Raw genomic sequence first — 24,683 nt, 5'->3', positions numbered from 1 at the left:
TAGGCGCGCGTACATATAAGTAACGTCATCAATCTTATCCAAACACTGGCAGTAATTCAGCCCATCGCAACAGGGTTAATAAATTGTTTGAATAATTACTGATATTGATTAATGATTACTGTCTCTCTTTCGTGAATTTAAAAAAATTATTAAATTTATTTAAATTATAATAAATTATTGAATAAATAATTTATATTATTTTTAATTTAATACTAATTTAAAAAAAACATTAAAGAAAAATAATCTCCTACCTTCGCAAGAATCGAAGAATTTCTTGGCAATCGAAGTTCTATGGTTGAGTGATTAATGAGAAATTCATAGAAAGTTACAATCCTTACCATGAAATAGTGCATAGATACATCTTCATCCACGTTGTTTTTCGACTGGAAGATTTTGAAATAATAATTATGGTAAATATTTAAAAAATATTTATTACTCCTTTAAACCACAAATGTGACAAGTATTTTGAAACAAGTTATTTTTCCAAATGTGACAAATATTATGGAATGAAAGTAGTATATTATTAGTTTGAAAAACTTTTAGTTATTTATTGTCGCAATCTAATTGAAAGTGCTTTTGGCACCTACCGATGTCGCTCGGTTGGCAATACAAGCTGAATATATGGTAACAGTTTTTGGGTTCGATTCCCATTAAATACACTTGCATGGAGGGGCTAAGAGCTTTAACTGTGACTAAGCTCCGAACCGGATTATGGACTATCCCTACTAAACATACCTGCAGGGAGGGTCGAAGAACCTTAACTGTGTGGCTAAACTCTGAGCCGGATTAGGTAGTCTATGTTGAACCCATTTTGTGATTTTTCAGATTTGAGCTTTATATTTTGACTTGGGTTTGTATTTTTAATTAATTAGTACCCAATTGATATTATTTCATATAATTAATTAATTAATTAATTATAGGGACAATCCCACTAAACATGGAGGGATCAAGAGCATTAACTGTGACTAAATTCCGAGTCGAATTAGATGGTCCATATTCAACCCATTTTGTGATTGTTCAAATTTAGGCTTTATATTTTGGGCTTATGTTTGAATTTTTAATTAATTAGTACCCAATTAATCTTATTTTATATAATTAATTAATTAATTAAAAAAGAATGGGATAATAGAAGACAGGAGCGACAGTTAGGAAAAAGGAGACCAGTGTACAAAAAGTGGAAAGCCAAAGAGGCGACGTGGATAGCATGCATAAGGTGATCCTTTAGTAACTGTCTATGGAGCCGAGCCTATATAAAAATAGCAAGGGAACAATAAAGAGAAGCCCAACTAAATCCCTAATCAAATTCTCCCATGAATTCAACCAAGCTTTCCAACAAGTCAATCAGTTTAATTTCAAAAACATTGTATTTATTTTTCCTAAGTAAATCCATAATTTGTGTCTGGGTATATATATTTTTAGATAATTATTAATATTAAATTTTATTATTATTTTGAAAAAGAATTCAAATATAATAATTATCTCTATATCTATTAATTAATTAAAAATAAATGGATTTATAAAAAATTAGTCTATTTACTTAAATATTAAGTCTTATTTTCCTATTCAACATAGAATTCGAACTTAACTGGTACTAATTAATTAAACTTGCTAAATAATACTCCATGTCATTTACTCATTCTAAACTGACATTTTTATTCATTTTGCTTACTGATCCTTTAAGTGCAAATCGTAAGGATACTCAGTGTGATGTTAACACAGGGATGATCTAAATTAGAAACAAATGGAAAATGTATACTAATTCTTCATGAAAACCTCCTTTCTTTAGTTCCATTAAAGCACCTATTAACCAATAAAAAAAATCTTAATAATCCATATCCTGCACTCAACCTCTTTTGCCTTTGTCCTGTTCATAGCAATTCATAGAGCAGCATCAACCAGCACTCACTGCCACTGGTACAGGCAAGAAAACTCTTTTTTTCGTCGTCCAGGACAACAATGGTGGTGGTTAATATTCTTGACAAACCTCACTTCCTAGTTAACTCGAATCACATAAAAGGAACCCTAAGGCTCTTCCAAAAGGTACTAAGATTATCAACATTAAAAATCGCTTTAACAGTTGCACATTGAATAATCAAATACTTCAAATCTTTCCAAAAAGTTCTGAGTCTCAACTATTAAAACAAAAAAGTTACATCAATAAAACAAAAGGCAATCATCTCAACTGTTCTTCTCGTGTAATGAATGAAATCTGGTACAAAGAGTAGCAGAAAATTGGTAAGCTTAAATAGAAATAATTAAATAAATTAAATAATTTGAGGAAGAGTGAGATACTTACTAATATGGCTGCTCAAAGTTGAGATAAACTATTTTGTAATTCGAATTACAGTTTCCCTTTCCGATCGATGATTTCTTTCTCATTTTTCACCATTTTTGAAATTCAATTCAATTCCATTACAATACTTCTATTGAGTTAGTTGCAGCTCCATACATATATAAAGGAAGATTACCCGGAGAAAAAGTCAAGAAAATTCAAAACATGAAAGGAGAGGGTTTTCTCTTTGGAATCCATGGAAAAAGTTCCAAGAGACGTGAGGAAAGAGCTACAATATTTATATAGATATAAGAGATAAAATATTAAATTATAGGAAATTATTATGACAATTTTAAATAAAAAAGTCTAAAATTTAAAAGTTAAAGTTTTAATTGCATTAGATTAGATGATTAGATTAGATTACATTTTAAAAGTTATTTATTATCAGCATTATATAAATATTAAATAGAAAAATTAGTTAAGTATAAAAAAATAAGGAAAAAACTTTAAATTTATCGAAAAAAAACAATGTTGAACAAAAAGAGTCCTTCAAACTTTATTTTTGTTTCGGCTTTCATATATATATAATATTTTATTTAATGGAGAGATAAAAAAAAGAAAAAAAAATATATTTTTTATAATATTCATTTTTCTTTATGTTTGTATAATGTGATTGTATATATTTTTAAAAAATAAATTTTCAAATAGAATATACAAGTTTAATTTGATTGTCTTCAAATTTCTTCATTTTATTAGAGAGGAGATCTGCACTTTTTTCTGTATAACTAATTATCCAAATAATAAATGACGCTAAACAAAATCACCACAATGGTGATAACAATAACTCATAACTAGATCTAAGGACAAAATCTCAATATATGGGCAACAATAAATCTCAATATATGAGCGACAATACCTCAAATCTATGAATTGATCTGAAGATTATTTGAAAAAAATCAAACAAAAAAAGGAAAGGGGTGACCATCGGTGAGAGCTCACCGGTGGCTGCCCATGAAAGAAGAAAAGAGAGATTTTAGGCTTTTAGAGTCAATTTAATGGTTTTGCTTTTGCAATACTAATTCTATTGTGATTAACTCCCGACTAAATTGAGATGAAGAGATTTTTTACATTGTATTTCTATATTTTGTATGTTATCTTAATTAAATTCACTTATTTTTGAATTTATCCCTGCTTTCTATATTTTCTTAAACTCTGAAATTCACTTGTTTTTATAATATATCGTCTTTTTTATTTTTGAAGTACTATCAAGTGTATGCTTTCACTGTTGTTATGGTTATATCCGATATTAATCTCTTACGGGTTAGAATACGGACCCATGACTCACTAGGATGGGTGCAGTGCACTTCAACCTAGGCATGGCCACCGGTTCGGTTCTAACCGAAACCGAATCGGAATCGAACCGTACTGTAAACGAATCGAAACCGGATCGAAACTAGTGGTTTAAAATTTTGAACCGGAACCGGCGGTTTAAGGGCCGGTTAAGGTTCATGTGAATGTTAAAAAATAACCTGAACAGGCCCGGAACTAGCGGTTTCGATTCGGTTCAAACCGGATTCACAAATAAAATTATTTGTTACTTAAAATTTTTTATAAAAAAATTTATATCAGTTGATTTGATTTATGATGAAAAGAAGAACACAATCATACATAATTTATAAAAAGTAGTGAAAAAAAAAAAAAGCAATATCATTAAATCATTTGACTTAATTGGTAGAAAAAAAAAGGTTCAAACTAGCCGTTTGAACCTTTTTTTTTTTTACACATAATTTTTTTCTTTTTACAAATGCTCTATTCATGTATAATAGTTCATTTGTAAAAAAAAAAAAAAATAGTTCATTTGTAAAAAGAAAAAAATTGTGTAAAAAAAAAAAGGTTAAAACGGCTAGTTTGAGGTGACATTTAATTTTTTTATTTTTGGTAAATAAAATTTATTCATTTTTAATCAATTATTTATTTATTATAATTTACTAAATTATCCAAAAATATAGTTATTATTTTTCTGTTATAAGGGACAATTTGGGAAACTACATAAATGAAAAATATGTATAAATATGATGAGTTGATTATTTTTTTTCACAACCAATTATATCTTATCTCTCCTCTTCTTAATATTGCTTTATTTTCATACATCCAATTCTAAATTCCATTAATTTCATCTTCCATTTATTCTTTTTTTTTTCCATAATTTCATTTAAAATTTTCATTTTTTTCATATTTTATCTATTTATTTAAAAGAAAAAGAAATTTTAAAAAATTTATTTGCAAATTTTAATGGTAAAATTGCCATTTGTTGTGATATTTGGTGTGATGCTTGGCAAACTCATTCTTATATGGGTGTTACATCCCATTGGATTGATAATGAATGGAAACTTGAAAAAAGAATTATTGCACTTAGAGTTTTTGATGACTCTCACACCGCGCATAATATTTTTACCATGTTAAATATTATTTTAGAAGAATATGGTTTGACTAAAAAAATTTTTACAATTGGTTTTGATAATGCCAGTGCAAATACGACATCAATAAATGAATTAAAAACTCTTTGTCAACCTAAATTTGGTGGATAATTTTTTCACACTAGATGTGCATGTCATATTTTAAATTTATGTGTTCAAGATGCATTAACAACATTAAATGTATTTTTACGTCCAATAAAAAATGCTTTAAATCATTTATGGACACATGGATATGTTAGAAAAGAATTTAAAAAATTTTGTCACTCTATGGGAAAAAAACATAAAAAATTTTCAAGAGATATTCCTACAAGATGGAATTCAACTTATAAAATGTTAAATGAGCCTTATGAATATAAAGATATTCTTTCTTCATTTATGCAATTGCATGCATCACATTTTCAACTTTATCCAACCAATTGGACTATTTGTAAAAAAATATTAGATATTTTGCAAGTTTTTGAAAATTTTACGAGAATTTTTAGTGGTGTTTATTATCCTACCTCCCATTTATTTCCATTTCATTGTTTGGCCATAAGTAGTGCCATAATTGAAAATGAAAATGATCATGATTTACAAGAATGTATATTCATGATGAAAACTAAATGGTTAAAATATTATACTGAAATTCCGGATTTAAATTTAGTTGCATTTTTTCTTTGTCCTAGATTTAAATTAGTTGCATTACAAGAATTTTTTCGTCTTTATTATGGATCTTTTAATATTGAGGCAGATTATTTTTCTCTTACTAATAATGTTTTAAGGTATGTTCGTCAATTATATGATGAGTATTCTAAATTAGTATCTCCCATTCCTCAAGTATCAGATCCACAAACTACACAATCCACTAAATTTCATTCTACAAAATTTACCTTCATGCAAAATGTTTCAAAAAAATCAAGGGAGGGTCCACATTCATACACAGAAATTGAGACATATATTAGCACAGATTTTGAGTTTTTAGGTGATGATGCGGATAAAGACCCAACAAAATTTGATATTTTGGGTTGGAGGAAAAAGCATGCAAATCGCTTTCCAGTCTTAGCTTCAATTGTAAAAGATATTCTTGCTGTTGCAGTGGAACAAGCTTTTAGTGCGGGTGGACAAATTTTAGATCCAGCACGGTCAAGATTAACGCCAAATAATGTGGAAATGCAAGAGTGTGTTGACGATTGAACTAGAGCGGCGTTGAGAACTGAAGACCAGCAAAATTCAAGCGACGATGATGAGTCCGACTCATTAACGGGGACTAATGGCACCGATGACTAAAATTAATTATAATAATTGGGAGGTAATTTTCCAATGTAATAAAAAAAAAGAACTATGTGGGCTTTGATTTTCTCTAATTTTCAAGAGGATATGTAGGCAATTAAATTAAAATTTTTCAATTTTAATTTAATTCAAGCCCAAAATAAAAAAATTATAATTTTCTATATTAGTGAGTTAGCAAAATTTGTAAATTTAATGTAATAATAATTCTAAATTAATAGAAGTTTTTGTTTTAAAATTTTATAATAATTTATTTAGTTAATAAAATTTAAACATTTTAAAATTATTATTTATTCATGAATTCGGAATCAAAATTTTATTATTTTTTTAAAAATTTGCGTAATGCCGGAACCGAATCGGACCGTAATTTCAACCGTCGGTTCGCCGGAACCGCGTTGAACCGTGCCGGAACCGGACCGAAACCGGAGGTTCAAGGGTCGGTTCCGATTCAAAATTTTAAACATCTCGAACCGGCAGTTCAATGAACCGAAACCAGCAGTTCATTGAACCGGCCATGCCTAGTTCAACCCCTACTAAATCAAACTATTTTGGATTAATATTAAATATTTTTAATAACTAGTAAATTTTCAATAATAAAAATATAAAAGTAATACAAAATATTAAGAGAAAAAAAATTAATCCTCCCTCCTCAGAACGGCATCGTTTTAACGCAGGGTTTTGAGACAAAACTCAATTAATCCAATCCAAAGCTTTCTTTCTTCCTCAATTCGGCGCCGCTCTCATTCCTGCCCTTTAACCAAAAATTGTATCCGACAACCCCCACTCGACAAGCGGCAATCTCCAACAGCAGCGATCTTGTCAACGACCGGTCAGCTCCACTAGCGGCAATCTCCTCTGTGGCTCGCGACGCTCGCAACTCGCAACTCGCAACTCGCAACAATAGGTAATGTCAATGTCAAGGATCAATGCCATTTTTTTTACTATAAATTTTAGGGTTTATTTATTATTTCGAAATTCTATAATTCCTTGCTATTCAATTAAAATCTTGTGGTGTCTCCCGTGCATTTTTTTGATGCAGCTGAGGAAGGTCCTGGACGTTGGAGTAATAAAGTTTGCTATAATGTCTAATTTCTTATTATTGAATCTTTGTTTCTTCTATGGTGGAGTTCATAATCAAAATTTCCCATTCGATTAACAGGCTTAAATGGGAAATATAAGCGATTTCTGTAATTTGTGTTTATGAAGTATTTACCATTTTCTTTATGTCTGCATTGGCAGGCATGGACAGGAGAAGTGTAAAATTTATGCTAAAAAATTGGGTCTTAGTTTCACAAGCGAGTTCTGTAATTTTAAAATTTTGTTTTATAGATTCGGATGGCTCTATAAATGCCTATAGAAAATTAAAATATTTGTTTTCTGGTTCTTAATTCCCAAAAAAATGGCAACATCTTGTTAGAGAACGCAAAAAATTTTCTCCTTCTTCCCTTTTTCGTTTTTTTCTTCCTTTTTACTTGATAAAAAGAGAATGTTCATATTTTCTTTATGGTAGTGAAGTTTCACACTACGAGAATTGAAAGAGTTATAGAAGTCATTTTCATTGGATATTGTTTCCTATTTTTGATTGTTGGAAGAGAATGCATTTGAATTCAAGACCACCATACGGAAAGTAGTGAATACACTAAGATGATAGCTTGTTCCCTGGTTGTCTCTGTGAGAAAAATTTCCTTTGTGCTTTAGCAGTGTAGGATTTATGGTTGTCTCTTTGAGAAGTATTTCCTTTATGCTTTAGCAGTGTAGGATTCATGGTTGTCTCTTTGAGAGTTTATGCAAACCCAAAAGTCACAAAAGTTTTGTCTGAGAAGGAACAAACTTTCATTTTTAGTTATGGTTCATTTCAGGAAAAATTCACATCTTTCTGTCATAGACTAATTGTTCCACACTTTATAAGTTTGAAAGCTTAAAAAAAAACTTTTTAGATTCATTCATTCAAAGAAAAAAAAAAAAAAAAAGAGTTAACTTTTAACTACAACATTTTTTCTTTTAATTTTTCTCATTATCATTGTAAATTTTATGATACCAATATTTTTGTTACCATTGTAATTATTTTTCAAAATTATATAATTGATACATTAGAAATACAAGATATTTATATCCAATAATATGTATACACACACACACACACACACACACACACACACACACAATTACACTACCCTTCAATAAATTCTTTTTTTTTTTCCCAAGAAATTGTTGAAGAAAAACTGACAAGAAAATTTGAGAAGAGTGAGCAGCAGTTTTCTTATCAATTGTTTATCTTGTTAGTTCTTTCGAAATTTCATTTCAATTTGCTCTTTTAGCTTATTGATTGTTCAATTCATGCTTTAAACTTAGCAGACTTTGCCCTGATTCTGTTTTATGTATTTTAATGAAAGATGTTATTTTGAATGAAAAAGCAATTTAATTTGCTTTGATGATATTTTCATTGAGTTTGGGTTTTTGGACATTTCTTTATTTGTATTCTATTAACTTTTTTCAACTTATCTGCATTATCTATATCGCATTGAAATTCTTCGTTTCTTCACATTTCTTCGGCCATCGATGTCTCTAAATAATTGTGTTTTCATTTTAGCAAGGTTATTGGTATCAATCACATTTGCTGGTTACATGCAATGGTACAATACTTTTACAATGTTATGGCCAATTTCAAATATAATATATAATCAATAGTTGACATTTGTTTGTTTACAGTCCTAATTATATTCATCAGTTGACTTTTGCTTTTATTTTTTTAAGAAAAAAAATGAAAAGATATTAAAATCAAAGGTATTTACTGATTGTATCTTTTTCTCTGCATTTGCTTTCTACAGTATGGATGCCTATTCTGTGTCAGTGGTTCATTAGCATTTCCTTTTATGCTTGATTTTCATTTGGATGCTGTTCTTCATGGGATGTTTAGGTGTTCTGCTTGTGGCTTTCTGATGTGTGATTTTAATTGCTGCTAATTTCTTGGATTTTACTTGTTTTGTAGTAATAATGACAGATGATTCCAATAATGTGAAGGACGAGGTGGCAGAAGTAAGCCCTTTACTGTTGGTTGTTGTTAGACTTTGATTATGCTTTGATTTGTAAAAGACCATATAAAGCTATAAGAAAGTTGAACTTATGTATGCTTTGAGGTGCTTGTTTATGCAATGAAACGAATAGATTACAAATGTTGAACTAAAATGCGATTCATGCATTTTATCATTTTTCATTATGGCATACACCAAACAAAGCCTAATTGTATTATCCCTGTACTACTTCAGTCTCATTGCATCTCCTTGTTGCAGCTTGCCCCCTTTGATCCTACCAAAAAGAAGAAGAAGAAGAAACCTGTTGCACAGGATAGTGCAGATGATTCCGTGGACAAGCTTACTGAGAAAACTGAATCACTATCGGGTACCTAAAATAAACAATCTGTACTTATTGGATGCTGTTTATTTCCTGAAAAACTTTGCATAAAAGTACATGAATTACATTTTTCCAGGCACTTATTATTATTTTTCTTTTATTGCAGTCTCTGAAGGGCTCGAGAGTACTTTCACTGGTTTGAAAAAGAAGAAGAAGAAGCCAGTAACTTTGTTTATTCTTAATATTGGATTATTGGCCTTAAGTATACTGTATGTGTATTTTTATCCTCAGCAGCAATGGACATGTTAACTTGACTTTATATTGCAGGTAGATGCCAGTATTTTGAATGAAGAAAGTGTGGATGGAGGAGAAGATTTGGATGGCAAGAAGTCACATGCTTAAAATTTACCGATTATGAATATGTGTCTTGCTTAATTCATTTGTTTTATTGAATCTAAGCGTCATGGTTTCTTCCTTGTTTAGATCATGTGGTACAAGATGAAGAAGGAGAAGGACTTGAGCAACAACAACAGCTTTATCCATGGGAAGGGAGTGACCGTGATTATGAATATGAGGAGGTATAATATCCATTTGAATGGAATTATTTTCCTTTTTGATTGATATAAAAATTTTGTATTAATTCTCTGCTATGGTATTGTCTGTTATAGGTATAATGTGCATCAAATTAGTTGATTGTAGTGTAGTATAGACATTGTAAGCATTATATGTGTGCATGTGCATGTATCAGACAAGAAATATTTAATAGACGTTGCAAAAATATGCTTCAAAATTTTAGTAATATACACATTAGCCATTTGCATAAGGTGAGCCTTGGTAAGGCAATAAGGTTGCTTCCTCTTTATGTGGAAATATCAGGTTCAAACGTTGAATAACTTGTTTCCTGTGCAAAGGGAGACTTTATATCTAACTCTTCATAATGCATGGGATATGGGAATCCTTGGGCAGTGGGACACATTAGCCATTTGATTAAGATTTGGGTTGGGATAGCAAACCAAGGGTGCTTCTTAGTGCTTTTGGACTCTGTAAATTGTTTGAGCTCATTTCTGCTCTTTGTTTCTTTTTTTTTTTTTTTGTTCCAGATATTATCGCATAGGATTTCCCTTTCTAAGTAGTTACTGTGATTCTCTCATCTTTGTTCATGTTTTATTTGAGCTCTCCTCTTCTTTGCCTGGTGGATTTTTTTGGGTCCTTGTTCTTATCTATAGTTCTTGTAGTTGCAGCTGACATATTCTTTTCTTTTCAAATGTGACATGGGCAGCTTCTTGGTAGGGTCTTCAACATTTTGCGTGAGAACAATCCTGAACTTGCTGGAGATAGACGTAGAACTGTGATGAGGCCTCCACAAGTTCTTCGTGAGGGTACTAAGAAGACTGTTTTTGTGAATTTCATGGATCTCTGCAAGACGTATGTATATATAGCTCTCCTTTTGAGCCTTTTGGCATGTCTGGACCAAATGGCATGTTTTGATTCATGTGTTACTCAACATTGAAAATATATAATGTTTTTACTTATTCGTATGAAATTTTGTACTCCATATATTAGACAAGATGGCATTTACCAAGGGATGCCATTTTTCATCAGCTGCAATTATCTTTAGTCCTAGTCAACATCTTAATAACATCTAATTGCTGTTTCTCAAAGTCAGAATGTTTTGGTTGGTGCTGTTTAATTGTTTTGAAAATTAGATTCTTGCATCGAGATGTATACATTAATTGTTGTATTTTTCCATTCGTTGAGATTTAAACATTGATATCTTTCATTGGTGTGCAATTTCAGAATGCATCGGCAGCCAGACCATGTCATGACCTTCTTACTTGCTGAGTTGGGAACAAGTGGATCTCTTGATGGACAGCAAAGATTAGTTGTGAAGGGCAGATTTGCTCCCAAGAATTTTGAGGGGATCCTGCGTAGATATATTAGTAAGTACACTTTATATTTTTCAATGACTGGCATCAGAGCTGTGAACTAATGATTGTTTAGATGGGCAGCTTATATTCGTCACCTGAGCAATGTGATCTCTGATTTTCAGATGAATATGTCATTTGCCTTGGTTGCAAAAGTCCAGACACTATACTTTCGAAGGAGAATCGTCTATTTTTTCTCAGATGTGAAAAGGTAACAGTTCATACATTCTTATCTCTTTCTCATCTCTTTTCTTCTCCTGAGATACATCATGGCACTCTATTCGTAGTAGTCTTGCAGAATGCGATGTATTTGTTGTAGTCTTGCTGAAGTCTATACATGTTGAGTAGTCTATGAGAAGGCTTGGCAATTATACTATCATAACAACACATTTGTGTTTTTGCATTTTGTGTATTGCATCCACCATGGGTTAAAAGAATCTTGGTGATGAAATGATGATTTTGTTGTGTGGTATGCAATATGTATGATGTTATAAATATTCATTCTAATTATCCTAGATGATTTTTATATAATCATTTGCAAAATTTTGATGTGTCCTACATTGTAATATTGTCTAATTCATGACTGAGATATATACCTCTGAGGCCTTGTTAATATTGTTGTTTTTTTTTTTACTTTATGATATTGATTTGGGAAGTGTTATATTGGGATTTCAATTTTTCTGTTATTACTTTGAAAAGGTATCTAAAAATTGTCATTTGCCAAATCTTGTCTTTAGGTGGCCTAAGATGCTTTTAAGATTTGCCTACATTGTCAGATTGTTTAGCCTGATGTGTTGATAAGTTCTGACTTCTGAGGCTTTTGCTTGCTTGCTTCTTTTTCTTCTTCTTCTATGCATGGTAACCTGATGATATTGATTTGAAAATTTTCAATGTGGCCTGTGATGATTAATTATTTTGCCTAAATTGTCAGATTGTCTAATTCATGACTGAGACATATAAGTCTGAGGCCTTATTAATATTATTGTTATCTTTGTGCCTCGGATATTGATTTAGAAACTGCTATTTTCTGATTTGTCTTTTTCCCCTATTACGACTATGATATTGCATCTAAAATTTTCATTTGGCAACTTATCTTGAGGAGCCTAGTAATATCCTAAGATACATTGTCATATCATTTAGGCTTTAGCCCATGACTGATATGTTGAGTAGTTCTGAGGTCGCTTTGTAGCTAATTCTTATTCTTCTTATTTTGCATGGTTAACTTGCATGATTTGGAAAAGGTTAATTGCCCTATGATGATTAATTATTTGCCTAGATTGTCAGATTGTCTAATTCATGACCGAGACATATACATCTGACTCTGAGGCCTTAATACTTAATTAATATTGTCATTATTTGTTTCATATGATATTGATTTTGGGACGTGCTATTATTCTAATTGTTATTACCTTGATAATGCATCTATAATTGCCATTTGCTGAATTTTGTTTAGAGGAGACCTATTATAATCTTAATATTGCCTACATTGTGAGATTGTTTAGCCTGTTACTGTTATTGAGTAGCGTTCTGAGGCCTTCTTTTTCTCATTCTTCTGATGGTAACCTGGTGAAGGTTGGTTGCCTGTAGACACATGCCACTAATTTACTCTTGACACACTTTGCCCTGCATTTGTATCACAGCATTCACCTTGATGTGAAAAATATGACACTAACATTAGCTGGGGTAATTGCGAAATGCAAGGGCGGGAGTGTCCCCACTTGAGGAGGATTGTAAAGTTGCTGCCAGTAAATTAAGTAATTTTGTCTCCATTGCATAGTGTTGATGCCACAGTCCATTTACTGTTTTAAGCTATTTATTAAGTATACTTAATTTCAGCTAAAATATAAAATCTATTTTGGTTTTGTTACCATGTTAGTGAAATAGAGAAGAAATATAGTTAACCAATTGGCTTGATCTATTTATTTATTTTAAATGTAAATTTTTTCATGCATACAGCATACCACTAGATTGTTATCAATGTTTTTGAATATTATTAATGTTCCTATCATTACGTTTATTTGTTGAATCTATGTGCATTGTTCAACTTAATGTGTATGTGAATGTATATATGCTTTGTTTCCCCGTTGACCACATTTTCTGGATCCATTATTGCTTAGGCTAGAGGTTTCATTGTGTATATATTGTTTTTCTAAATGGATTTCTGCTCTCCTGGTTCTTGTTGTATATCCATTCATTGTGGAGCAGAAGAATGTAAGCGAACAAAAGAAAACGGACATTTTTCTTTTAATTGCTTCTCTTTTGATCCATTCGTTGTAATTTCTTATAGTTTTCATTTTGCTGTAACCCTCTTTTCTGATCTTGTTATGCTTGTGCAGTGTGGTTCTGGACGATCAGTTGCCCCCATCAAAGCTGGTTTTGTTGCTCGTGTTGGCCGCAGAAATGCAGGGACTTGAGTCTTCTAAAGCTAAGTTTGTTGCATATGTTACCAGTAGAAATATACTGGGACATGAACCTTTCAAAGGTGAGCTGTGCAGATGAGAAGTTTTGGACCTTGTTTTACCGTACCTACTCTTTACTCTTTACTGTTCACTTTGATGTTTACCAAAGTTAAACAATACTTTGTCTCGAGTTACAATTCTACTGGCATTTAATGTCTTGAAGGAAACAGTATTGATTTTGGTTTATTGATCATTATCTCTACTGCAATAATATATGCAATTGGCTCAATGTTACTCCAGGTATTCTTGGTAGATATTTTTGTCCATGATATGCTTTCTACATCTGTTGGATTCGTTAATATTTATAGGTCATTTTCAGTGTCAAATTGTGTATGAAATATCCAATCAGTGAGTCTTTTGTATGAAAATTTTAAATGTAGACAGCTAAATTTTATATGAAAATTTTTATATGTTTAGTAATATAATGTTAGGATTGATATGTGGTAGCTGTAACTGGATTCCTCTTATATTTCTCTTTTTGATGTCTTTCTATTTCTATCTCTTTCTTCCCTTTCCCTCTCTTTTCCCTATTTTCTATCTACCCAAACACTCTTGAGTTAGGCAGGTTTCTAACAAGTGTTATTAGAGCAATTAATCCTATCGACTAAAGCTTCTCAATCCAATTTCTCTTCTCTCCGTCTCTCTTTTTTCTTCCAAATCTGGTTGTCTGTCCTCTAATTCTTCTGTTCTCTTCATCTCTTTTTTCTTTAATTCGTTATAAGGTCTCTTTTCAAAAAATAAATATAAAAACGAAACCATCCATCGATGTTTGATACCGAAAGCAAAAACGATGATGGAATCAAATCTTTTTTAGGAATCCGATATCAGTAGAAGTACGGTTGGTAGTGTTATCCGTGAATTAGAGGAAGATTTTGGTGTTGATTTGTTTAACCGGTCAACCTTTATTAGGGAGCAGATAACCAATTATTTTGAAACCCTAGAAGACAGAGGATGAGGAAGAAGATGATTCTCCTATTGATTCCGACTTTAATAATGATGAAGAGGTTAATGAAGGTCCATGGCAAAGGAGGTACAATACTCTACGAAAGGTTTCAATTTAACCCAAATTGCAATGGAATTGGGGAAATTGATGATTACGTAAATCGTGACCTTAACTTTAACCATAGACATTTTCTTCTACTCATTTGATGACTGAAAAATGCAGAGCTTATGTGTCCATCAGAATTAAAATAGTTGAGATCCAACAAAAATTGCACTTGTTCTAGCTGGTCTCAAATTTAATTTCTCTTCACGTTTGTCAGAATTGGATTTTTATCATCTCTGGTGCCTGGTTTTCGAATCCCAAACTTTTAGCCTCAGTTAGTTCTTTAGCTGGTCTCAAATTTAATTGCACTTGTTTTTTATTGATCGGAAAGTCTAATTAGCCGAAATAATATAATGAGCTATTAAACAAAATATCATCTTTTTGACTTGTCAAATTAGTAAAAAATTTTGTGGTTTAGTATGCACCAACTATGTAATGCTAAGAGCATCTCCGATGCAACTATGAATTGTGGCTGATGTGTTTTAATAAATAGAAGTTATAGATGGTGATGTAGCTGAATGTGTATTTATAGATGTTACATGTTAAAAATGGTTTTTCAATATACGAAGAAGAAACTAGTTTCAGCGTTACAAGAAGTTTGAGTGCAAATAAAGAAAGGTATAAAGGAAAATAAAAAATTAAGAAAAAAATGAATAAATAGAAAAAAAGAATAAAAAGCTGAGTTACGCCGTTTAACAGACTCTCTAAAAATAGAGAACCTAATAGACAATCACTTTTTCTTTTTGACACATCAGATTGAGAGGTTTTTAACTTCTAATTTTCAAACGTGGCAAATAAATTAACTCAATCAACAGTTGCATTGGAGATGCTCTAATATGGCAACAAATATAAGCCATTCAAATTAATGCCCTATTTTAAGGATATTTGTTGTAATTACTATAAAAATGGAAGCCCTCTAAAATTTGATGACCTTAGATTAGTCTTTAACCTTCTAAATTTAGTTTTTCCATATTTTAATAATAAATTTATTATTATAAAAAAGCAAAGAAAATGGATGCCCTGAAAAATTTTTGGTTAACTAGCTATTAGATATATCATATATAATTGTTTCTGCCATATATGAGAAATATAATATTTAAGGACTAGCTAATAATCTAATTATCAAAATTTCAAAATGTACAAAGTTAAAAAATCACAGAAAAAATATAGTTTAGCAACGTTTTTTTTTTCCCCTAAACTTAGAATACCCATTTCTAAAGTGGTTTAAGCAATGGAACTAATTTTTTCTTAACAAAATATCTAACTATATATTTTTTAATCATTGTAAAAAATAGAAACAAGCTTTTTTTTTTTTTTTTGTTAATATTATTCATTTGAACTAGTTATATATAACAGACTAATGGTTGTTTAAACAAATTTATTTCTATTAATAATAAATTTTCAATTTCATATCATTTTGGAAGGATTTTTTAGTTTAAACCACCCGGTATCTGGCACAGTTGACTAATTTGAATTCGGGTTCTGCAGAGGCCCATTCTTTTGAAAAGACTTTAATACAACTGATAACTCATATATTTGCTAAAACTTTTTATTAAGGATTTATATAGTTAATTAAAGTCTTAATCAATGATGTTTTTTCTATTTATATATATTTAGGCTATTAATCTAAAAATTTTTTTTAGTAAATTGTATTTTTCATATGAATATTTTATATCATGATTTTATTTATAATTACTAATAAATACATAACTATTAAATATTATTATAAAGAAATTTAATCAATTATTTATATGTTTAATCAATTATTTATTTATTTAGTATATTAAAATAATAAATAATAAATCAATTTTTTATTTATTGATTCGTAGATTTGTATTAATATTACAATTCTATTTAAAAAATTAAACTGAACTGTATATAAATATAATATTTTGACTATAATTATTAATTAGCTATTGTATTCACATTAATATCAATATAAAATTATATTTTAACATTATAAAATCTAAATAATATAAGAAGAAAATTATAACCAATACTTAATATTACACAAAACAATAGTAAATGAGTAATGATAACGTGCGGTGTATGTCATAAAAAATTAGTACATATAAAGGTGAAATTAGTGGAGAATATTGGAATTGGCAAAAATACCACTATTAAACCTATGGATTCACAAAATAATTTTTAAGGCTTTTAATTTCATTGGTTGAAAAAACAAAGATAGTTCAAATTTGATTGATTATATTGATTTTCAATTTTAATTTTAATTCTATTGACTAATAAATAAAATAAAATAATTATTTTACAAAAGATTATAATTATAATTATAAGGTTAGTAGATCGTAGCAAGAAAATTACTTTAATTAGAATTTATTAAACAAAATATTGTATACATACACAAGTTAATATTATATGTAATATCTTATTTGTGCAATTATATTAATATTAACATAAAGATTTAGACAAACGTAAAGAATTTTATATTAGATTTTGATATAATTTGTACTTATAATTTTCTTTTGTGAATCATCTTGATTTAATTAAATTTTCTAATATATTTATTTTATTTTTTATTAAATTGATCTCAAATTATTGTTTTATTTTTGTAATATATTAGACATAAAAGAAAATTAAATCACAAATATATACATAAAACCCAGTGCGTTATAAATAACTGAACACATAATATATTAATTTGAAAAAAAAAATTAATAGTAATTATTTCTAATAAATTAATGCAATCCAAATATAAATCAAATACATAATTACTTAGTAGCATGGCTTAAAGTTACTATAACAATATTAGTTTGCTGATTATCAATTGATGATTTCATGTCAGAATTTTTTTTTCCCTTTTATTTGGATAAAGATCCAAAAGAAAAGAGGATTAACTGGTTTTTGAAATTAGAATTTTGAACCTTATTTAAGTCAGTGATAAAAAAGATTCCCAGTCTGTAACACATGACCACCTATTTCACCATAGTTAGAACTCAATTTCTTTGATATATATACATATATTTGTAATGAAAGTGTTAAGCAATATCCATGGCAACAAAATCTTCTCACATCCATCTAATACTTCTAACTGCTCTCTGTATCTTTTTGGTTTCTTCCATGAAAAAGAACAATATCATAAACTATAACCTCTCCAACTTTTTATCGTCTCTTCATCTACCTTTTGCTTCGTTTAATCAAACCCAGCAATCTTTTCCTTCACCAAATCCAAGTCTACCTCTTAACAACGCTGTAATTACTGTAACCCTAATTTTCATTCATGCTTTTCAGTTTCAACAATGTCATACTTTAGTTTTTGGTTAGTAAATTAAGTGGGTGTAATATATTTTGTATGCAGAAGAATAAGAAGGGAAGTTTGGAGAATCTTGAAAATGGTTTGGCTAGAGCAAGAGCAGCAATTCGTCAAGCTGTTGAAAAGCGAAACTACTCGTCGTTTAGGGAGGAGAATTACATTCCAAGAGGAGTCGTTTACAGAAACTCTTACGCTTTTCATCAGTTAAGTGCTTTTCATCAGTTAAGTTTTGATATGTAAATGAAATTATAGTGTTTAATCTCTTTTTGATATTATTATTTATTCTACGTTTGGTCTTTCTTAGGATAATTACAACTTTGAGAAATCTCTTTCGAACTCCTTCTAAACTAAATTCCTGCTCTTTGTAATCTTGTTGAAGGATTAACTGTTTTAGAATTCTTTGTTTTTTTTAATGCTTCGAAGTTGAAATTTTCTTTTCTCAAAAGATACATTCTAAGAAGCCTAGAACAAAGCTGCAAAATATTTACAGATTTTGGAGTTTTTATTTTTACTATTATAATATGAGGTTTTGAATATTAAGTTTTCCCTTAATATGATGAAAATTAATAAAACATTTATTTGCTGATAAAAAAAGTTTGGTTTTCAAATTAATTAATAGGATTAAATTTTTAAAATTTGAATTAATTAGCTGTTATTATCTCGAATATTAGAATATCTTTTTGACAGAAAAATAATATTTTTGCAGTTTGACAATATTAAGAAATAATTAAATATAAAAATACTATTCTTTTATGGTAACCTATTTTTAATATACTAATAAATTATTATTTTTCATCACTCATTATATATATTTTATTAATAAACAGGTTTATCACTTTCTTTTATATATATATATATATATATATATATATATATATATATATATATATATATATATATATATATATATATATATATATATTTGAGTGGTTAACTATTTAATCTCTTCTAAAAAAAAAATTAATCCCTAAGTTTTGAGCTAAATTATTATTATATTTGTAGTATTTGGAAAATTCACTATTTTTTTAAAGTAAAACATTAAATTTCATTAACTTAAATCATCGAACAAAACTAACGGACAGTACCCCATTTCTTTAAACTAGACACAGATTAGGAATTTATTGCTAACAAGTGGACAACCTGACCGTCTAACAAAAACCACAGAACACAGCAAAAGTTCACTAAGGAGCTGGTTACAATCAGCTACAATGCCATTAGATATAAATCATAGTTTCTTTCCATATGTAGAGTTTCGTATCACCACCACCATCATCATCATGTCCTTTTTTTATGCAGGAGTCATATAGAGATGGAGAAGAGATTCAAGATATGGGTTTACAAGGAAGGGGAGCCACCAATATTTCACGGAGGACCAGCAGTCGATATCTATGGCATTGAAGGGCAATTCATTCATGAGATGGAGATTGGTAACAACCACTTCATTGCTCGCCATCCTGACGAGGCACACATGTTTTTAATCCCCATTAGCATCTCCAATATCATCTCCTTCGTGTACAGGCCTCTTGTCACCTTCTCCCGTGACGAGCTACAACGGGTGGCCGTCGATTATATTAGCGTTGTAGCTGACAAATACCCTTATTGGAATAGAAGCAATGGAGGCGACCATTTCTTCGTCTCTTGCCATGATTGGGTGAGTCAAATTCTTCCTTTAATGCAATAACTGAACCCATAAGTTAATGATAATAACTTGATTTTGAAATCTCAGGCACCAGAAATCTCAATAAAAAATCCTGAACTGTTCAAGAACTTCATTAGAGTACTATGTAATGCCAACAATTCTGAAAGTTTTCGACCTCAAAGAGATGTCTCTCTACCAGAAATCAAAATACCAAGAGGCAAGCTTGGCCCTCCTCTTGTAGGCCTTCCTCCAAGTAACCGTACAATTCTGGCATTCTTCGCTGGTGGCTGCCATGGCTACATCAGAAAGGTTATGTTAGAGTATTGGAAAGAAAAGGACAATGAGGTTCAAGTTCATGAGTATCTTGATGGGAAGAAAAATGATTACTTTAAACTGATGGGTTCAAGTAAGTTTTGTCTATGTCCAAGTGGGTATGAAGTAGCAAGTCCTAGAGTGGTAGCAGCAATTCAACTTGGATGTGTTCCTGTTATTATTTCTGAAAACTATTCACTACCATTTAGCGATGTTCTTGACTGGAGCAAATTTTCCGTGCATATTCCGGCCAAAAGGATACCGGAAATTAAAATAATTTTGAAAGAAATATCGGAAAGAAGATATCTAATGTTGCAAGAAAGAGTTATGCAAGTTAGGAGGCATTTTATGCTCAACAAGCCAATGAAGCCATATGATATGATGCATATGCTTCTCCACTCAATATGGTTAAGGCGACTTAATTTGAGACTTTCAAATTAATTGTTGATTACTTAGACTCTATTTGAACTTTGAATTAAAATTCATTTTTTTAATATTTATTCTGTGAGGTTATTTTTTATATTATATATTTTGCATAACAACTAAAATTTATTTTTAGGGTTTTCAGAAAATAAAAAGAAAGTGATGAAAAATATGTACATATTGTATTTTTTTTTTTAAATTAAATATTTAACCATTTGTCTGTAGGAGCTTATTTCAATATTGGCTGGGTAAAAACTTCATTCTATAAATATATAGACATTAAGCTATTGATTAGCAAACTTCCTCCTTGCTTTTCAAGTTAGACTCGTTTTAGTTTCTTGTCCTACTGGCTTAAGCTATTGGTTTTTTTTTTTTTTTTTTTCAACATATTTAAGATATAAGGTTTCTTTGAAAAAACTTTTTTTCAATCGATTAGGTGTATGGGCGAAAACCTTTTAATGTACTTTCTCGTCTTATTTTGTTTGCATGATTTAATAAATATGCATATTAAGAATTTAGTCAATAAAAGTTATTATGTCATTTTTTATTCTTAACCTATTAAGATATTAAAAAAAGTATTTCGTTTAATGAACAATCATAAAAATTATTATAGAAAAAATAATTATTTACATATCTAAATTTAGAAATCTAACAAGCAAACAAAATGAACAGATGGAGTATATTTTATTGATTGAATGAAAAAGAGAATTGATTAATTTTAGATTAGTTTTACTCTTTAGTAATTACTGCTGTTATTAGTTATTTTGTATGGTAAATTATTATTTAGTTCTTGGTATAAATAATTATTTTAGCCCCTATTTTTTAAAAATATATTGATGTGACCAAAATTAAAATATGTTATACTTCTTTTAAACTGCAAGGAAAAATTACAATTTTTAATAATATGAATAATTATTAAAACATAATCACTCATACCTAATTCTTGAGAAGTTAAAATTATTTTTATCAATTATTGTACATATATATACACACGCCGGCATTTTCATTTTTTTTATTGAAAACTAATGACAAAAATGTAAAAATTCAGAGAGTGATGAAATTGTTAATTCTTTCTATTTTACATCGCCTTCTTACAATGATGATGGTGAAGAGAATATGAAATACTTTTCTACTCTCCACGTACGAGACCACCATACACTAAACTATTTATATTAGCTTGGTGTATAAGAGTATTCTACAATTACAAATAGTGGTTTGATTTATGGGAGTATTATAAGTGTATAAATACTAAAAGTAGATTTGTCAGTATTACAATTATTTAATTTTGTATTTTAATTTTTTAAAATTCCAGCTAGCTTTTTTATTTATTTATTGCTCTTTTGATTTCATTTTTTTCTAGCGTTTATGTTTCCATTCCAACGGAAATATTACGGTTGAAATTTAATTTCTTATATTTTGTTAACAACTTTATTTGTTTATAATCATGGACTAATTAATTCTTGGGAGGATAGTTTTTTTTTAAATATAATTCATTAATAATATTATTAAGAATTACAAATACTTATATAGATCAAACATAAAACTTTATTATTAATAACTAATAGAGTTCGCTGATCTTTTAACAAATAAAAAAAATTCATATTCTTTTCAACAATAAAACTAAAATTTAAAAAATTATAATATTAGATCTTTCTGCTTGGATTTGATATTGATAAAAGATATAAATCTTTATAGCAGCTATTAGTCCGTTAATTGATTTGGACGGCAAAATAATAACTCTTCTGGATTTCTATACCTTGATTTTTTTTACAAGAATTTGCAACATGTGACGAACATATATGAGTTCACGCTATTATGCGTCAATAGCAGCAATGGAGGAATAGGCTGCACTACAGATTCCATTGATTGAAGATCTACACGTACAAATCAAATTCTAAAGTTTCCAACCAAATAAAATTAAATATCATATTATTTTAATTAACAATAAACATTCACAAAGAAGGAACAAAAAAAAAAAAAACTCCAAATATGGAGACAAATAATAATAACAAAACAAAAAAAGGACAGATCTATTGTATGAAAAACAGATCTAAGTTTATTAGAGTAAATAAAAGATTAAAAGCACAAGGAGGTGAAGCGAAAAGAAAAGTAGAAAGTAGGGGCTACTGTTGAGCGGCAGCCTTAAAACAGAACTAGAGTTAAAAGGCTAGAGAGAAAAGAGCAATGAACTACAAAAATTCAACTAGATCCCCAGCGGTAGCCTCAAAGCAGAACTGAAGTTAAAAGGCTAGAGAGAAAAGAGAGAAAAAAGCGATGAACTACAAAAATTCAACTTTTTAACTCTTGGTAGAATAGTTAAAACAGGTCTCCAGTTATCTATATTCATATAATAGGACATATTATAAATCCAAATCCTATATAGAATATTTTTCTCTTGTGTAATTATTGTATATTCACATTTTGGCTAAATTATTAAAAAAACTCTAAACTTTGCAGGTAGTTTTAATTGTACCATAAATCCAATTTTTTTTTTCTATTACCCTGAACTTCAACTTTAGTTATAATCACACCCTAATTTCAAATTATATGCAATATTAAAATAAAAAATAATATTTTATTCATTAAATTATCCCAATTTAATGAATAAAATATTATTTTCAAATTATTAAAATAGAAAAATAATATATTCATCTTAAAAACAAAATATTTTTTATTTGTATATATCATATTGACAACAAGTAATGATTTCCAAAAAATAAAATTATATCGTAATGAATAAAACCTATTTTTATAAGAAATTTAACTTATGTATAATTTCAATAAACCCTAACTAAAATTTCATACTTAAAAAATGAAAAAACAAAAACTTAAACTAATATTCTATGCTTATTAGTTAGGATGTGGAAAGGTGAGTTTTTGGTTAACTTGACTATATAGGTCCAACGAAAATAATATTTTATTCATTAAATTGAATGCACTTTGAAATTAGGGCGCTATTGTAATTAAAATTAAAGTTCAAAATACTAGGAGAAAAAAAGAGTTAAATTTAGGGTACAATTAAAACTATCCGCAAAGTTTGAAGTTTTTCTTAATGATTTAGCCTTGCATCTTAATATAGTTGATGATTTTAAAATTCCTATAATCACTACTTACAGTGTTTAATTTTTAGGATTTGGTTATTTTGGCTTCAAACTCCATAATTGATCATTCAGACTCTTTTATTTTCTTCAATTTCTCAAAAACATATTTAATCTATTGATGTGCAATGTGCTTGTAAGTTTCGAATTGTTTGGTGTGAGGAAACGGTGAAAATCTACAATTACAAACAATCAAAGGAAAAAATTTTCTTATATTAATAAACAACAGAGATCTGCTAAAAATTTTCTCTTCAGTTAAAAACTATAACAACCGAGGATTTTAATCTTATAACTTTTGGATTTAATTTAAATAAAAACACAAAGTATTTTACTATTATATTGCATTTATTTTTAGTCTGATTTAAATAATTAAATAAGTAAAAAAATTTTACTCTGTCACCGCCGAGGCCCAATATGCGAGACTGAGCCTTAAGCGAGCTAAGATGCTGAAATCGTACTATTGCAAGAGAAGATGACATCTCCTCGTAAGAAATGACCTTTATGGATGTTATAGAATCAAAAACTTATAGTGCGCATCTCCAATGGATGAAGATTTCAGTATAGGTACCACCACGCTGAACCATTATGTACAAGGCATATTAAAACTTTTCTATTCACATTTTATGCTAAGACTCTCTTGGAGAATCCATGGTTGGCCTATATTATGGTCTAGGTGCCACTTGGGCGCTAAAGGTTACAAAAAGCCTGACCCCTAGCATTATATTGCAATTATTTTTAGAATTAAAATATAGTTTTCAATTATTTTGTATGTTTAATTTAAATAATTAAATAAGTAAAAGAATTAATTCTAAAAGATAGATTTATTATTTTTAAGAAGTTTCTGAGACGGTTTTTGAAACTTCAATTTCAATTCCATTCCGGTTTAAAATTGAAATGAGGTAATTTTTTTAGGCTATTTATTTTTTTGTTTTGTAGCTTGAATAATTAATAACAATGAATAGTACTATTGAAAAATACAAAACATATATAATAAAAAGTTTAAAGTTTATTTTAAAATAAATTGAGAATTCCTTTGAAAATATTTTTTCATTCACGGTTTCAAATTGAAACCATCAATTTTAGACCAAAACAGTTGATTTCAGTTTAAAAAATAAAGAATAAGAACCAAATAAAAAATATTATGA

The 24,683-nt window shown here is 29.1% G+C and overlaps 2 protein-coding genes across 3 annotated transcripts; both read left to right on the top strand.

The window, feature by feature from the left end:
* Window positions 1–6,728: 6,728 nt before the first annotated feature.
* Window positions 6,729–13,989, top strand: LOC105629825 (eukaryotic translation initiation factor 2 subunit beta). Of its 2 annotated transcripts, XM_089723046.1 has the most exons (11): window positions 6,729–6,919; window positions 7,055–7,078; window positions 9,005–9,051; window positions 9,306–9,414; window positions 9,533–9,588; window positions 9,694–9,748; window positions 9,850–9,944; window positions 10,646–10,791; window positions 11,164–11,306; window positions 11,417–11,502; window positions 13,628–13,989. In XM_089723046.1, exons 3-11 carry the CDS (start codon window positions 9,010–9,012, stop codon window positions 13,703–13,705), a joined length of 810 nt encoding a protein of 269 aa, XP_089579172.1. In that variant the 5' UTR covers window positions 6,729–6,919; window positions 7,055–7,078; window positions 9,005–9,009; the 3' UTR covers window positions 13,706–13,989. The 2 variants fall into 2 exon arrangements, with proteins under 2 accessions (XP_089579172.1, XP_012066858.3); XM_012211468.4 differs by lacking the exon at window positions 7,055–7,078.
* Window positions 13,990–17,728: 3,739 nt separating this feature from the next.
* LOC105629861 (putative glycosyltransferase At5g20260) lies at window positions 17,729–20,513 on the top strand. The gene is made up of 4 exons (XM_012211508.4): window positions 17,729–18,005; window positions 18,112–18,269; window positions 19,363–19,717; window positions 19,793–20,513. The coding sequence occupies exons 1-4, from the start codon at window positions 17,805–17,807 to the stop codon at window positions 20,456–20,458; spliced, it is 1,380 nt and encodes a 459-aa protein (XP_012066898.3). The 5' UTR covers window positions 17,729–17,804; the 3' UTR covers window positions 20,459–20,513.
* Window positions 20,514–24,683: the final 4,170 nt, after the last annotated feature.

This window comes from Jatropha curcas, chromosome 6 (genome assembly GCF_041381405.1).
Source record: "Jatropha curcas cultivar XTBG-Jc1 chromosome 6, XTBG_Jcur_1.0, whole genome shotgun sequence".
In the NCBI taxonomy this organism is placed as follows: domain Eukaryota; kingdom Viridiplantae; phylum Streptophyta; class Magnoliopsida; order Malpighiales; family Euphorbiaceae; genus Jatropha; species Jatropha curcas.
This window is presented reverse-complemented; position numbering and strand designations above follow the sequence as displayed.

Coding starts and splice junctions, on each gene's coding strand:
- LOC105629825 (XM_012211468.4), top strand. CDS start 9,010: ATGACAGATGATTCCAATAATGTGAAGGACGAGGTGGCAGAA. Junction 9,589..9,693: donor AAAAGAAGAAGAAGAAGCCA/GTAACTTTGTTT, acceptor TTTATATTGCAG/GTAGATGCCAGTATTTTGAA. Junction 11,307..11,416: donor GATCCTGCGTAGATATATTA/GTAAGTACACTT, acceptor TCTGATTTTCAG/ATGAATATGTCATTTGCCTT.
- LOC105629861 (XM_012211508.4), top strand. CDS start 17,805: ATGGCAACAAAATCTTCTCACATCCATCTAATACTTCTAACTGCTCTC. Junction 18,006..18,111: donor GTCTACCTCTTAACAACGCT/GTAATTACTGTA, acceptor TTTTGTATGCAG/AAGAATAAGAAGGGAAGTTT. Junction 18,270..19,362: donor AACTCTTACGCTTTTCATCA/GTTAAGTGCTTT, acceptor TTTTTTATGCAG/GAGTCATATAGAGATGGAGA.